Source organism: Aquarana catesbeiana, linkage group LG03 (genome assembly GCF_042186555.1).
Source record: "Aquarana catesbeiana isolate 2022-GZ linkage group LG03, ASM4218655v1, whole genome shotgun sequence".
Classification (NCBI taxonomy): Eukaryota; Metazoa; Chordata; class Amphibia; order Anura; family Ranidae; genus Aquarana; species Aquarana catesbeiana.
In genome coordinates this window covers 169,042,284-169,059,480 of record NC_133326.1, presented here as the reverse complement: position 1 = coordinate 169,059,480, position 17,197 = coordinate 169,042,284, and the positions used below count along the sequence as shown (strand labels likewise).

General features: G+C 40.4%; 1 protein-coding gene across 3 annotated transcripts in view; it reads left to right on the top strand.

Moving 5' to 3' along the window:
- SEPHS1 (selenophosphate synthetase 1) overlaps nucleotides 1-17,197 on the top strand; it is a 121,123-nt gene that overhangs the window by 89,780 nt on the left and 14,146 nt on the right. For all 3 annotated transcript variants that reach the window (XM_073619513.1, XM_073619512.1, XM_073619515.1), the window contains 2 exons: nucleotides 5,782-5,872; nucleotides 9,194-9,293. In XM_073619513.1, coding sequence (XP_073475614.1) covers nucleotides 5,782-5,872; nucleotides 9,194-9,293 — 191 coding nt within the window. The remainder of the gene's footprint in view (nucleotides 1-5,781; nucleotides 5,873-9,193; nucleotides 9,294-17,197) is intronic.

Below are 17,197 nucleotides of genomic sequence, written 5' to 3'. Positions count from 1 at the left end.
CCCCGTCGGATTTTCCGATGGAAAATGTCCGATCGGAGCGTGTTGTCGGAAATTCCGACCGTGTGTGGGCTCCATCGGACATTTTCCATCGGATTTTCCGACACACAAAGTTGGAGAGCAGGAGATAAAATTTTCCAACAACAAAATCCGTTCTCGGAAATTCCGATCGTGTGTACACAAATCCGACAAAGTGCCACGCATGCTCAGAATAAATAATGAGATGAAAGCTATTGGCCACTGCCCTGTTTATAGTCCCGACGTACGTGTTTTACGTCACCGCGTTTAGAACGATCGGATTTTCCGACAACTTTATGCGACCGTGTGTAGACAAAACAAGTTTGAGCCAACATCCTTCGGAAAAAATCCTAGGATTTTTTTTGTCGGAATGTCCGAACAAAGTCCGACCGTGTGTACGCCCTATAAGTCCTCAAGTCTGGGGGTACCCTGCGGGTTGTCTCTCCCTCCCCTCAAATAGCATTGCTATGGGACGTCCCATTAGGTTAGTAACTATGGCTCTGTGTCCCATGATGTACAATAAAGAAAATAGGATTTTTATAACAGCTTACCTGTAAAATCCTTTTCTTGGAGTACATCATGGGACACACAGGTCCCTCTCCTCTTTTTGGGGTTTAGATATATTGCTTTGCTACAAAAACTGAGGTACTCCTGGAAAGAGGAGGGGTTATATAGGGAGTGAACTTCCTGTATTGGGTATACCAGTGTCCGTTACCTGAAGGTGCCTATGTATGCATTAAGTTAATAACTATGGCTCTGTTGTCCCATGATGTACTCCAAGAAAAGTATTTTACAGGTAAGCAGTTATAAAAATCCTATTTTTTAGGGAACAGTGTAAAAATTTAAATTAAAAGTGAAATAAATAAGAATTAAAAAAATGTTAAACTTCCGAGCTTGCGCGCAGAAGTGAACACATACGCAAGTCACGCCCACATATGTAAACGGTGTTCAAACCACACATGTGAGGTATCGCTGCGATCCTTAGAGCGAGAGCAATAATTCTAGCACTAGACCTCCTCTGTACCTCTAAACTGGTAACCTGTAGAAATTTTTAAACGTCGCCTATGGAGATTTTTATGCGCCAAAGTTTGTTGCCATTCCACAAGCGGGTGCAATTTTGAAACATGACATGTTGGGTATCAATTTACTCGCCGTAACATTGTCTTTCACAATATAGAAAAAAATTGAGCTAACTTTACTGTTTTTTCTTATTTTTTAATTTAAAAGTGTATTTTTTCCAAACATATTGCATTTGTAAGACCGCTGCGCAAGTACGGTTTGACATAAAGTATTGCAACAATCTCCATTTTATACTCTATGGTGTCTGAAAAAAATATTGTGTTTTGGGGGTTCTAAGTCATTTTCTAGCAAAAATAAATGATTTTAACTTAAACGGCAACTGTCAAAGTGTATCTAAGGTCGAAATTTAAAATCATACATTCATTTCCACGTTATATTTAAATTATTTCTAGCTTTTTCCTATTAATCTGAACAGTCTTGACATTTGTAAGCTTACTTTATAAAGATCCCCACACATATACTTTCTTGAATTCTGTGACAATATTTCCTATGCCCTGTGAGTGGGCATTGCTGTGTCACAGAATTCAAAGATCCTGCGCTCTGAACTACAGAGGTGATATGAGAAGTTTCAGGAGGCGGCGTCGGTACAGCAACCACTGCTTGCAGGCAGCAAGTAACAGTGGGATATGTAGTCCTTAGAGATTGAATCCAAACAGCAGATGAGAAGCTGCAAAGCATCAAGGGAATCCAGGAAGTTGTAGAAAGAGATGGCTGGCAGGCAGGTTGAACTTGCAACATGAAAGGAGATTTTTCAAGCATGCTTATATGAAAAAAATTCTCATAGTTTATGGGCTCTCCATGGCTCTACCACACATCTATATGTTTTTTATTAACCAGCAGGTGCTTTCCTTCTGTGCTTCATGCATTCTGTAATGCCCTGCTCTAAAGCAGCCCATAGATGACCCGATTTTCTATCCTTCCACCTATGGAAGGAAAGAAAATAACTATATTCCCCCATCAACACAGTCAGTGTTGATGGGGGATTAAAAAATGTGTTAGTACCTTGCGCCAGTTATTAAAATTATTTTTATTTTTTTTAAATGCTGCTCCCCTAGCTAAGGTAGGTGATACTACTTTAAGTGACAATATATTTGATGTGAGGATCTTGGTCCAAAAATAAAGTGCAAAATACTAGTATATACGTGAAATTAATAGATTGAGTGATGAAAAAAGCCACTATAACAGTATTAAAGTGCAATGTACCATATTGTGAAAATATATCTTCAATATATATTAAACATCTTCATGTCCTTTTAAATAAACTTCTTCAGTGCTTGTTATCTTCAATGTAACGTCAAAGGTAAGTATCCGTCACCAACTGTGAATCATACACCCAAATTGCTCCTTAAGTTGATTCTGCTTACCAGATGGATGTGACCTCCTTTTACTTAAAAAGAAGGTCAAACAGCGCTTTTAGCAAGGTGTAAACTTGCTTAATACTGGAGACTTGTTCTTGATATTTCTTTCTCTGAAAGCCCATGAGTGAGGTATACAGTGGGGACGGAAAGTATTTAGACCTCCTTAAATTTTTCACTCTTTGTTAGTTTGCAGCCATTTGCTATAATCATTTAAGTTCATTTTTTTTCCTCATTAATGTACACACAGCACCCCATATTGACAGAAAAACACAGAATTGTTGACATTTTTGCAGATTTATTTAAAAAGAAAAACTGAAATATCACATGGTCCTAAGTATTCAGACCCTTTGCTCAGTATTTAGTAGAAGCACCCTTTTGATCTAATACAGCCATGAGTCTTTTTGGGAAAGATGCAACAAGTTTTTCACACCTGGATTTGGGGATCCTCTGCCATTCCTCCTTGCAGATCCTCTCCAGTTCTGTCATGTTGGATCGTAAACGTTGGCGGACAGACATTTTTAGGTCTCTCCAGGGATGCTCAGTTGAAATACTGAAATATCACCTGGTCCTAAGTATTCAGACCCTTTGCTGTGACACTCATATATTTAACTCAGGTGCTGTCCATTTCTTCTGATCATCCTTGAGATGGTTCTACACCTTCATTGAAGTCCAGCTGTGTTTGATTATACTGATTGGACTTGATTAGGAAAGCCACACACCTGTCTATATAAGACCTCACAGCTCATGTCAGAGCAAATGAGAATCATGAGGTCAAAGGAACTGCCTGAAGAGCTCAGAGACAGAATTGTGGCAAGGCATAGATCTGGCTAAGGTTACAAAAAAATTTCTGCTGCACTTAAGGTTCCTAAGAGCACAGTGGCCTCCATAATCCTTAAATGGAAGAAGTTTGGGATGACCAGAACCCTTCCTAGAGCTGGCCATCCAGCCAAACTGAGCTATCAGGGGAGAAGAGCCTTAGTGAGAAAGATAAAGTAGAACCCAAAGATCACTGTGGCTGAGCTCCAGAGATGCAGTCGGGAGATGGGAGAAAGTTGTAGAAAGTCAACCATCACTGCGGCCCTCCACCAGTCTGGGCTTTATGGCAGAGTGGCCCGACGGAAGCCTCTCCTCAGTGCAAGACACATGAAAGCCTGCATGGAGTTTGCTAAAAAAACACCTGAAGGACTCCAAGATGGTGAGAAATAAGATTCTCTGGTTGGATGAGACCAAGATAGAACTTTCTGGCCTTAATTCTATACGGTATGTGTGGAGAAAACCAGGCACTACTCATCACCTGTCCAATACATTCCCAACAGTGAAGCATGGTGGTGGCAGCATGCTGTGGGGGTGTTTTTCAGCTGCAGGGACAGGACGACTGGTTGCAATCGAGGGAAAGACGAATGCGGACATGTACAGGGATATCCTGGACGAAAGCCTTCTCCAGAGTGCTCAGGACCTCAGACTGGGCCGAAGGTTTACCTTCCAACAAGACAATGACCCTAAGCACACAGCTAAAATAACGAAGGAGTGGCTTCACAACAACTCTGTGACTGTTCTTGAATGGCCCAGCCAGAGCCCTGACTTAAACCCAATTGAGCATCTCTGGAGAGACCTAAAAATGGCTGTCCACCAACATTTACCATCCAACCTGACAGAACTGGAGAGGATCTGCAAGGAGGAATGGCAGAGGATCCCAAATCCGGGTGTGAAAAACTTGTTGCATCTTTCCCAAAAAGACTCATGGCTGTACTAGATCAAAAGGGTGCTTCTACTAAATACTGAGCAAAGAATCTGAATACTTAGGACCATGTGATATTTCAGATTTTCTTTTTTAATAAATCTGCAAAAATGTCAACAATTCTGTGTTTTTCTGTCAATATGGGGTGCTGTGTGTACATTAATAAGGGAAAAAATGAACTTAAATGATTTTAGCAAATGGCTGCAATATAACAGAGTGAAAAATTTAAGGGGGTCTGAATACTTTCTGTCCCCACTGTATGAAAGTGGAACCAATAGTGTAATCCCGTTTATTAAAACATAAGTATAATACAAAGCAAAATTCCTGCTTACATGGATATATGTGCCCTAGCACTGAGGCTACTCGCGTGTCGGCTGAATCAGTGGTGCCTCCTGGCTCATGCATATATGACCAAGACAGACTTAGGGGCTCATTTATAACAAAGAGCATAACAACACTATCTGCACTCTGTTATACACTGCTTTGCTACACACACCACGGCCCATAGTATTCATAAAAATAGTTCGGGGTGTGTAGCAATCAGAGCTTTAAATCGGTATTAAACTCAAAAACAAAAATGTAATATATTGCAGCTTACCAAGTCTTCGATGCTGGCTAATCGATGCTGGCCTAATGCTGGCTGCATTACTTTACTTGTACATTTAATTTCTATTTCCTTTATTTCACCTGGTGAGCCAGCCAGTAAGACATTTCCTGTCTTAGGATGTCTGTATTCTGGGTGAAGCAGAATTGTCAGTCTGAATTGGGGGGGGGGGGGATGTTAGACTAGCAGATTTAAATTTACTTGACTAACAAATTGAAGCTGAGCTCCAGCTAATGCTTTTTAAGCAATTAGAACAAACATTTTTTTCCCTTTTGGAATGAAGGTTTTACATAAATAAAAGCTGACAATTGTAAGCATCCCTGTCCGTGATAAATGGTTTGTCTCAACCCTCTAACTCAGGGGTCTCAAACTGGTGGCCCTCCAGCTGTTGCAGAACTACAAGTCCCATCATGCCTCTGCCTGTGGGAGTCATGCTTGTAACTGTCATCCTTGCAATGCCTCATGGGACTTGTAGTTTCACAACAGCTGGAGGGCCGCTAGTTTGAGACCTCTGCGTCTAACTGCTACTTTGTCGGACAGCTTAGTCTGTTAAAGGAAGTTGAAAAAAACAGACTTACTGGCTGGATCACCATGTGAAAATAAAGGAAAAAAGCCTTAAGGAAAACAAATGCAGCCATCATATCTAAGAATTGTCGGGTTGCAATTTAATTCCTTTTTTGTTTTGGGTTTAATATAATACCACTTTAAGCATAAAATATTAATTCCTTCATTCTTTGCATACCAGAGCTGACAGAGCACATTTGTAAAGCACTTCCCTCTGCTTTTACTTTTTGAAAGCAGCGGTATGAGACACTCAGTCCCCAAGTGAATGTAAAAAGTCCTGAAAAAAAAATTCTTTAACTTTTTGCATTGGCAATCTTTTGTTTGGAAATAGATTTCTAGTACGATTGATAGAAAATGTTTACCTTTTAACATGACCCACATCTTAAATATTTGACGGAAATAGTCATTTTGTGTATGCACAGGCCAGACAATGCTGTGCCAGGAGATGTACTTGTGCTGACAAAACCTTTGGGAACCCAAGTTGCAGTAGCAGTTCACCAGTGGCTGGATATTGTAAGTATACTACTGCATATTATAGAATAGTGTAAACTTCTTTTCACTAATTTTCTGTTCCTTTAGTTTGATTAGCTATCATTCTTGTAATATTATGAATTGTCCAGTGTAAAACCTGTTTGCAGATTTACAACAAATGGTGCCCCATCCTTCTCCCTCTTTTATTATTCTTTATTTATGTTCTCATCTTAATCTTATCCAAGTGCTTCAAGAGGTAGTTGTGGTACTGTGTTTTTAACAAGTGGGCTTTATATCAAGCTGCACTTCGTTAATTGTTCTAAGGAGTTCCTGTTATTGACACATTAATAAATTGTATCGTCAGTTGAAATAAGAATTGGTTACTTTAATTTGTAGTCCTACAAATAAGAAAAGGGTGTTGCCGCTTAGATTTTCCTAGCTACTTTACAAACCTGGTTGGATTTGCTGTTGATTCTTAAAAGCAGAATCTCAGAATCTCCCTTTTTAATACATTCATTTTAATAAAAAAATTTATTTTGTTCCTGATATAAAGACCATACATTTCTGTACATCACTCAATGAAGCTTGTACCAATGGGAAATACAGAGTATTAAACTATCTGGCGAAAAAAGAAATTGCAAGCATCCTCTAAAAGGGCAACAGACATCTGCCATGGAAAATGAAAAATCACAGTGCATGTTCTGCTAATAGATAAATTGTGTCTTTCACAAGCACCTAAACAGGTAATAAGCTCAAAACTTTAGACTGAGTAAATGTGGGTACAAAAGTAAATGGCTGGTTTAGGTCTGTACTCGTATTTCTGCAGTGCATTCATGAAGTATTCAGACCCACTTCACTTTTTTCAGTTTTGTTATGTTACTGCCAGATACAGTTGTTTTAAATTCAAGTTTTTTCAGTCTACACTCCGTATCCCATAATGACAAAGCGAAACATAACTTTACAAATGTCTGTGAATTTATTAAAAATAGAAAACTAAAATGTCACATTGGCATAAGTATTCAGAACCTTTTCAACAACACTTGAAATTTCGTTCTGGTGTCTCCCATTTCAAAAGCTTTTGCAAACTCCAAGCAGGCTTTCATGTGTTTTGCACTGAGGGGAGGCTTCCGTTCAGCCACTCTGCCAAATGCCCTATACTCATGATCGGACATTGATCGGACATTCCGACAACAAAATCCATGCAGTAGCCAATAGCTTTCGTCTCTTAATTTATTCTGAGCATGCGTGGCACTTTGTGCGTCGGAATTGTCCACATATGGCCGGAATTTACGCAAACGGATTTTGTTGTCAGAAAATTTTATAGCCTGCTCTCAAACTTTGTGTGTTGGAAATTCCGATGGAAAAAGTCTGAAGGAGCCCACACACAGTCGGAATTTCTGACAACAAGCTCTGATCGCACATATTCCGTCGGAAAGTCCGACCATGTGTACAGGGCAATAAAGGTCAGATCGGTGGAGGGCTGCAGTGATGGTTGTCCTTTTGGAACTTTGTGCCATCTCCACACAGGATCTCTGGAGCTCAGTCAGAGTGACCATCGGGCTCTCGGTCACCTTTCTTACTAAGGCCCTTCTCCTCTAATTGCTCAGTTTGGCTGGGTGACCAGCTCTTGGAAGAGTCCTGGTTGTGCCAAGCTTCCACCATTTGCGAATTTTGGAGGCCACTGGGCTCTTTGGAACCTTCAGTGCAGCGGAATTTTTTTGTAACCTTCCCCAGATCTGTGCCCTGCAATAATCCTGTCTCTAAGCTCTGCAGACAGTTTATTTGACCCTCATTGCTTTTGCTCTGATACAGTGTGCATTGTCAGCTGTGAGGCCTTTTTATAGAGAGGTGTGTGTGCCTTTCCAAATCATGTCCAATCAATTTAATTTACCAGGTGGACTCCAATAAAGGCATAAAAACACCTCATCGATAATCAAGATAAATGGGAGGCACCTGAGCTAAATTTCAAGTGTTGTTGCAAAGGGTCCTAATACTTATTGCAATGTTATTTTATTTTTAATTCACAGACATTTCTGAACTTATCTTTTCTCTTTTGTCATTATGGGGTACTGAGTGTAGAATAATGAGCAAAAAATGAATTTAAAGGAAGTATCCAGCTGCAACATAATAAAATTTGAAAAAAGTGAAGGGGATCTGAATACTTAATGAATGCACTGTAGATCTAGGGAGATTGGAAAGAGCATAGGAATGTTTGCTGTGATGTGTAGTATAGAGACAGTGTTAACAGCAGTGGAGCCACCTGGGATGTGTAATTCTTTAAGGACTGGAGAGAGTATATGATTTATAGAAACTGCCTGACTTCTGCCCCATCTTGCCCCATCTAAGGCTCATGCCCCAGTCATTCAGACTCTTGTATTGGACTGTTGAATGTCAGGGGATGGGGTTTAGTGTTGGAGTGAGCAGGACTTCTTTAAATCTGATCAGAAGTTGTGGTCTCTGTATAAACCTAAATGTGTAGGATGAAGCCCTTGAGCCTTAAAGTTAGCAGCATCGGGTCCCATACAGTTAACTTCTGAAGTTTGATTTAAAGTAAATTTACTGGATAAACCCATCTAATCTTAAAAATTACCCCCCCCCCCCTCCTAACACCTATTCTGGCATACGTGTCAAAGATATGTATATTTACTCATTTTCAGGCCACTCCCATCACATGATCTTCTGTGTGTCATCCAGTGCCGGATGAGGTAGGAGAGAATGCTAGACAACAGCTGGCAATGCCCAGGAGCGGCGATTGGTTATCTTTTAAAATGCTCCCTCACCCCTTTTAACACTCTTAACTAACCTATGTAAGAAAATTCTGTATACTTGCCTATTTTCAGGTTGGTCCGGTCACGTGATCTGACTCCCCTGTGTCAGCCAGAGAAGGCTGCAGGGGAGAAGAGGAGCGCCGACAATGGGCATCGCCAGCCACTGTCCAGCATTCTTTCATCCCTTCATCCAGCGCTGGCTGACACACAGAAGATCATGTGACTGGAGCCTAAAACCTAAAAATGGGTAATTATACATATCATTCTTACACAGGTAAATCAGAATAGGAGGGAGGGGGGGCATTTTTAAGATTAGCTAGGTTCATCCTGGAATTTTACTTTGATGTTACAGAAAAAAACAATTATCCATTGTTTCATTTTATTTTTTTTGCCAAAAAAAACTGAAATTTCAAACCTGAATATATAAGTTCTATGGAAATAATCATGCATTTACTCGTTAATACCATGCCCGATATTATATATATATATATATATATATATATATATATATATATATATATATATATATATATATATATATATTATGTGTGCAATTTACTTTGTAATATTTGACTTTGTTCTTTACCACCACCAGCCAGAAAAATGGAATAAAATAAAATTGGTGGTGACCCAGGAAGATGTGGAATTGGCGTACCAGGAGGCAATGATGAACATGGCTCGACTAAACCGAACTGGTACTGAAAATTGCTCTTCAGTCTGTTTCAGTAGTACACACTATTAGTTTTTGCTGCTGTTTTTATATGTGGAGCTTTGTATTTCTTGCTATTAAACTTCATTATTACTCTTCCTTTTCTCTTTATATACACAACCTGAACAGTTTCGGCAAGGGCTTTTCCAGTTGAGTATTGGTTTTGGGGGAATGCAAGAATCTTATCTGCTACTCCTTTTTTTTTTCCCCTCAAACCTCTCAGAATAGAAATCTAGAAAGCCACCACTGGTGACTTGTTTTTCAAGGTTGCTTGTCCTGAAGCTTTTATCTGTTCCTTTCCCAACTTAGTGAGCGAATGACCCAAATCAAGCATGTGCATAATGGGTGATTTGACGCTTGATATGTACATTGTTTATGCAGGTCGATGACTTGCCAAATAGTGATAGGATGAGGATGACAGCCCTTCAGTAGTACCTTCAAAAGCAAACTGGCAGTGGCAGCTTCCAATATTTCTACCCTGACCTCCTTTTAAAGCAAATATTTATACATGATTATAAGAAAATAGGGTTGTAAAGCAAAATCAAATGTAGGAATACCATTTCTACAGTTTAATGCTGCAGTTGCCAAGTTATCGAAAGTGTTAGCACTTTCTATTTAAAATTTCTAAAAGAAAGTAGCATAGCATTGGATGCACCCTGGACCACAGCAGATTATACGAAATGGCTGTCTCTGGAGTGAATTTTTGTATTTTACGTTTGATATTTTGTGTACTTTACACTATTTATGCAAGCAAGCTAAGATTATGGGGTCTGTATAATATTTCTGTTTATGTAGTGGTTTAAATATTAATTTTGTTATGACATTCTTGCTTGCAATAACATCTAAATATTATGTGACCTTTAAGCTTGTTACATGGCATAATAAAACTATACCTTTTAATCTTATCAGTGGACTAGGTTGGCGTAAGAACCGCGGTCAACAGTGTTCTTTTACAGCTTGTTTGATATCCATCTCAGGATTTTACCCAAGGAAACCTCTCATTGGAAAAATATGGAGGCTGCCAGTTCCAGCCTTCCTTTCTGAAAACACTAAGTCCTAGCAGTCATGCTCATCATTTTTTTTTTTTTTGTGACTGAAAAAAGTACTGAAGCCAAAAAAAGGTGTATCTGAAGTTTTGCTCTGATTTCACTTATTCCATGCTTGTTCCAGATAAGCAACTCCGAATACAGAGCATGGCAGTCTGGCAAATGGCAAATTAAAAAGAGGGTCAAAAAGGGAAGCCCATGTATTTCTCTCAGCACGTTTGTTTTCTTTACCCTCCTACCAGCAGGTCTTACAGTGAGGGAGAAAAGTATTTGATCCTCTGCTGATTTTGTACATTTGCCTACTGACAAAGAAATGATCAGTCTATAATTTTAATGGTAGGTTTATTTTATTAGTGAGAGACAGAATAACAACAAAAAAATCCAGAAAAATGCATTTCAAAAAAGTTATAAATTGATTTGCGTTTTAATGAGTGAATTAAGTATTTGACCCCTTCACAAAACATGACTTAGTACTTAGTGGCAAAACCCTTGTTGGCAATCAGAGGTCAAACGTTTATTGTAGTTGGCCACCAGGTTTGCACACATCTCAGGAGGGATTTTGTCCCACTCCTCTTTTCAAACCCTCTCCAAGTCATAAAGGTTTTGATGCTGACATTTGATAACTCGAACCTTCAGCTCCCTCCACATATTTTCTATTTGATCGAGGTCTGGAGACTGGTTAGGTCACTCCAGGACCTTAATGTGCTCTTCTCGAGTCGCTCCTTTGTTGCCTTGGCTGTGTATTTTGGGTCATTGTCATGCTGGAATACCCATCCACGACCCATTTTTAATGCCCTGGCTGAGGGAAGGAGGTTCTTACCCAAGACTTGACAGTACATGGCCCCGTTTATCATCTCTTCGATGCGGTGAAGTTGTCCTGTCCCCTTAGCAGAAAAACACCCCCAATGCATAATGTTTCCACCTCCATGTTTGACGGTGGGGATGGTGTTCTTGGGGTCATAGGCAGCATTCCTCCTTCTTCAAACATGGTGAGTTGAGTTGATGCCAAAGAGCTCGATTTTGGTCTCATCTGACCAATACACTTTCGCCCAGTTCTCCTCTGAATCATTCAGATGTTCATTAGCAAACTTCAGACGGGCCTATACATGTGCTTTCTTGAACAGGGGGACCTTGTGAGCACTGCAGTGTGTTACCAATTGTTTTCTTGATGACACTGGTCCCAGCTGCCTTGAGATCATTGACCAGCTTCTCCCTTATATTTCTGAGCTGATTCCTCAGCGTTCTCATGATCATTGATCTTGATCATCTTGCATGGAGCCCCAGACCAAAGGAGATTTACAGTTTTTTTGCGTTTCTTCTATTTGTAAATAATCGCACCAACTGTTGTCACCCTCTTACCAAGCTGCTTGGTGATGGTCTTGTAGCCCATTCCAACCTTATGTAGGTCCACAATCTTGTTCCTGACATCCTTGGACAGCTCTTTGGTCTTGGCCATGTGTGGAGAGATTGGAATCTGATTTCAGGGGCATCTACTGGGTTGACCATTCCTATTGATGCTGACATACCTTGAGACCTACAGATATGTAGCTACTTCATAGTGTCAACAAACTACTAACAAAGATGCTCTAGTCCTGCTAGCACATACAGATACACACTAGGGCAGTTAACACACACACACAGACTGGGGCTCCCTAGTACACACACATACTCCTACATAGGCACACACAGAAACAGATACTTTCTGTGTTGATTATTGGCTGTTTTTCTTCCAGACACCACCTAGTAGTGACATTTTATTCTAAGGAGCCACAAAGAGAGACTTCACAGTTCATTCACACCAGCAAGCTGTGTTCAACACATGGCTCTGCTGGTGCACAATGAGAAACAGTGCTAGTTTGCCGATCCTGGCTCATTGCACTGTGCATTTGTATTTTTCACAGAATGTTATTTTTAGGGATGATGATTTGCCTAATATTAAAGATCTGTGCTTATTTTCAATATTTTCCCCAAAACAACACATGCTCAACACATGACTGGAAAAATCTTTCAGATAACTGATTCCCTCAGAGCTCTTGAAATGCCCATAGACACACAATGGTTACTGTTGCTTCTCATCTGTTCACTGCATTTTTTTATGCAGTTTTAATTGTGAATATGATAATAAACATTCATTTATCACTGTATACATTGTGCAACAAAGTTTATCTCTCAAAATAATCTAGAGGTATAGCAAACTAGATGTTTTCAGTATGTGACGTCTGTAAAACTAAGGCAGAGGTTAGTCTGCCATTACCATGGTAATATTGCATGATCTTTAAGGTAGACTTTTTACCTAATTTCTTGACACCTGCAAATGTGCAACAAAAATGTTTAGTTTTATCTCCTAGCATTGTGTTTTTTTCTGTTTCGCTTCATTAGTGTATATTTAGGAGTATTCTGTGCTTTGTGCTGTCAGAGAAATGTCATGAAATCTCATAACAATGCATATAGCTGTAACATTTTATTGTTTACTGTGTGTAGCAGCATTTGAGATCTTTTCCATACCTACCTGGAAAAAAAAATATATTACTTCCCCCCCCCATGAGCTGGTTTAAACTAAGCAACTTGGGGGCTATGCACACTGGGTTTAGAAATAAAAAATGCTGCTTCTACAGGAGTTTTGCAAATTTTTTCTCATACCTGTAGAAGCAGCTCAATGTTATCCTATGTGTCCACACACATTAGGATGTTTAGAGGCAGAAAAAACACTTTTCTGGATTGCTTTTTTGAGAGGCAGAAAAAAAAAGCTTAACACTCATAAATGATTCTAAACACAGAGGGGAATGTTTTGGAAAAAAAACGCTTGTAAAAGCAAATGCCCATAAATTCTTCAAAACTGTTGTGGGATATGAGCTACTATGAGCATGTTTATGCAGCTTTTTCTGCTCCTGGTGCACATGGACGCTTAAAGAGACTATCACTCTCTACTATACCAAAAAAAAAAAAAATGCTCACAGGTATAAAGTTTAACAACCTTTAGTGCCCTTGCTCTGCTTGAATGATGGGCCTTTCTGGTTAGGTAATTTCCCAGCACTTCTTTTCAGAAATGGGTTCCTACACCACTTCAGCCCCGGAAGGATTTGCCCCCTTCCCGACTAGGCCATTTTGTGTGATTCGGCACTGCGTCGCTTTAACTGACAATTGCGCAGCCATGCGACATTGTACCCAAACAAAATTTGTCCTTTTTTCCCCATAAATAGGGCTTTCTTTTGGTGGTATTTGATCACCTCTGTGGTTTTTTATTAATTGCGCTATAAACAAAAAAAGCGACAATTTTGAAAAAAAACACTATTTTGTAGTTTTGCTATAATAAATTAATAAATATCCCAAATTCTTAAAAAAAAAAAAAAAAAAAAAATTCCTCAGTTTTAGGCCGATATGTATTCTTCTACATATTTTTGGTACAAAAAAAATCGCAATAAGCATATATAGATTGGTTTTAGCTTCTACAAAATAGGGGATAGATTTATGGCATTTTTTATTATTGTTGTTTTTTTTTTTTTTTTTTTTTTTTTACTAGTAATGGCGGCGATCGGGACTGCGATATTGCGGCGGTCAGATCGGACACTTTTGACACTATTCTAGGACCATTGGCATTTTTACAGCGATCAGAGCTAAAAAATAGCCATTGATTACTGTATAAATGTCATTGGCAGGGAAGGGGTTAACACTAGGGGGCGATCAAGGGGTAACTGTGTTCCCTGGGTGTGTTCGAACTGTAGGGGGGATGGAACTGACTAGAGAAGGAGAGATCGGTGTTCATACTTTTTATGAACACACAATCTTTCTCCTCTCCCCTGAGAGAACCAGAATTTGTGTGTTTACACACACAGATCCCGGTTCTTGCTGTGTCATGAGCAATCGCGGGTGCCGGGCACGCGCATCGGCTCCTGGGACACGAGCCAGTTGCGCATGCCTGCTGTCACGTCTTAGAGGAGCGACATACAGCTCCGGCGATTTGCCGAGCCAGCCTGCCACAGTATAACTGCGGCGGCTGGTCGGCTAGTGGTTAAAGTGTTTTTTCCATTTTTGCAGTCACATTTGAGAAAACTACACTATGTTTGTTATGTATTGCTGTTCAAACAACATACTTAAAAACCATTAAAAAATATTTCTCAACTTTTCAATGTTTCTGATAGAAAAGTGTCATGGCTGACCGCAAGCATTTTTGAGCTAGCTCAGTGTGATCTTTCCAATAGCTTGGACTGGGGACTGTCTGAATCCAGTTCTCATTGACCTACAATGGAGAATTCTAGCTCCTGAACTAGGGGTCGAACGATATCGTTTTTTCAGGGCTGATACCAATTTTTAAGGCCGCCTTTCAGGCCGATAGCTGATATCAGGTGCCGATATCACCCTCTCCTGCCTCCAGATGCAGCATGTCACTTGCCACTGTCACCTGCCACCCACATGCAGCTTGTCACTTGCCACAGTGGTGATGCGAGGTGGGCAGTAAGAAATGATGTCTGCTACCCACCGCACCACTGACAGAGATTAGCAGAGACTGCAGCAAGTGCCGCACGAGGACAGGGGGAGGGGGTCTGACCAATATCGGCAATATAAGTAAGTCTCTGACCAATACCGATAATTTGAAAAACGTGAATATCGGCCCCCCACGATAATCGGTAAACCACTAACCTAAATTTAAAAAAAAAAAAACCATGTCATACTTACCTTTTATTTTTGCTTCAAAGTCCGTTATTTAACCGCTTGCTGACCAGCCGCCGCAGTTTTTCTGCAGCAGAATGGCACAGCTGGGCAAAATGACGTTGCCTTACTTTGCTTCACCTTTTGGGCACTAGGGGCGTGTGCCCGGAGCCAATGCGAGTGCCCGGCGGGTGTGATGACCGCTGGGCTCCCGCTATCGCTCGTGACAGAGCGAGAATCGGGATCTGTGTGTGTAAACGCACAGATCCCGGTTCTTTCAGGGGAGAGGAGACAGATCGTGTGTTCATACTGTGTATGAACACCGATCTCTCTCTCTCCTCCTAGAGAGTCCCATCCCCCCACAGTTAGAAACACACACAGACCCCTTTCACACTGGGGCATTTTTTCAGGAGCTTTAGTGTTAAAAAAAGCGCCTGAAAGAAGCCTCATCTGCAATCCCAATGTGAAAGCCTGAGTGTTTTCACACTGAGGCGCTGTGCTGGCAGGATGTAAAAAAAAGTCCTGCAAGCAGCTTCTTTGCAGCGCTTTAGGAGCTGTGAATACACTGCTCCTAAAGTGCCCCTTCCCATTTAAATCAATGGGAAGCGCCTGCAAAGCGTCTTGGCAGCTGCGCTTTGTGGGCCCTGCTAGCGCTCAAAAAACGCTGGTAAAGCTGTGCTTTACCAGTGTTTTTCGGGCACTGGCAGTGTGAAAGGGCTCTTAAAGCACTTGGGCTTTCACATTGGGATTGCAGATGAGGTTTCTTTCAGGCGCTTTACAGGTGCTTTTTTTAACGCTAAAGCGCCTGAAAACGCCCCAGTGTGAAAGGGGTCATAGGGAACACAGTTAACCCCTTGATCTCCCCCTAGTGTTAACCCCTTCCCTGCCAGTGACATTTAGACCTCTTGCACACTGTGCCGCCACGGTAAAGCGGCGATATTTTTAGCGCCGTTTTAGCGGCGCTATTCGGCCGCTAGCGGGGCTGTTTTAACCTCCCGCTACCGGCCAAAAAAGGGGTTAAATCCGCCCGCAAAACGCCGCCGGAGCGGCGTTTTGCCATCGGTATTGCAGCACTGCCCCATTGATTTCAATGGGGAGGAGCGGTGAGTTCACCGTTCCTTCACCGCTCCAAAGAAGCTACTGACAGGACTTTTTCTGACGCCCTGCCAGCGCACCGCTCCAGTGTGAAAGCCCTTGGTCTTTCACACTGGAGTGATTGGAGCAGCTGTTTTAGGGCGGTTTGCAGGTGCTATTTTTAACGCTATAGTGCCTGCAAAACACTCCAGTGTGAAAGAGGTCTTACACAGTAATCCGTGCATTTTTACGGATCACTATATAATTGTCAATGGTTTCAAAAATGTGTCCACCATAATGTCGCAGTCCCAATAAAAATCGCAGCTCGGCACCATTAGTAAAAATTTAAAAAAAAAAAAAAAAATAATAAAAATGCCTTAAATCTACCCCCTATTTTGTAGACGCTATGACTTTTGCGCAAACCAATCAATCTACGCTTATTGCGTTGGATTTTTGTTTTGTCTTTTTGGGGTTTTTTTTAACCAAAGATATGTAGAAGAATACATATCGGCTTAAACAGAAGAAAATAATAGTTTTTTTTTATAAAAAATGTGGGATATTTATTATAGCAAAAAGTAAAAGATATATTGTTATTTTTTTTTTTTTTTTTTTCAAAATTGTCACTCTTGCTTTGTTTATAGCGCAAAAAAAAAAAAAAAACGCAGAGGCGATCAAATACTACCAAAAGAAAGCTCTATTTGTGGGAAAAAAAGGATGTCAATTTTGTTTGGGTACAGCATCGCACGACCCAAATCTTCCGGGGGCTGAAGCAGTTAAAATTTAAGTTTTTTTTTTTTTTTTTTTCCTGAAACATCCCTCTTAAAATTAGGGTGCGTGTTATACTCCTGTGCTTGTTATACACCGATAAATACGGTATTTCATAATGAGCTTGTATGCGGTGCATACTAGCTCATTTTGCCTTATAGGTGTTTTTTTTTTTTTTTTTTCTTTTGGGTATACAACCGCTTTAAGGTGAAAAACCCTGAAACTTTACAACACCTTTTAGGAATCCTGTGTGCATGAAACGGGTAACAAACATAATGTAAGTATTATCCCAATTTGGCATCAAAAGTGGTAATACTCTTTAAACTTGTCAGTATGAACTGGGGAAAAGGCCATACAG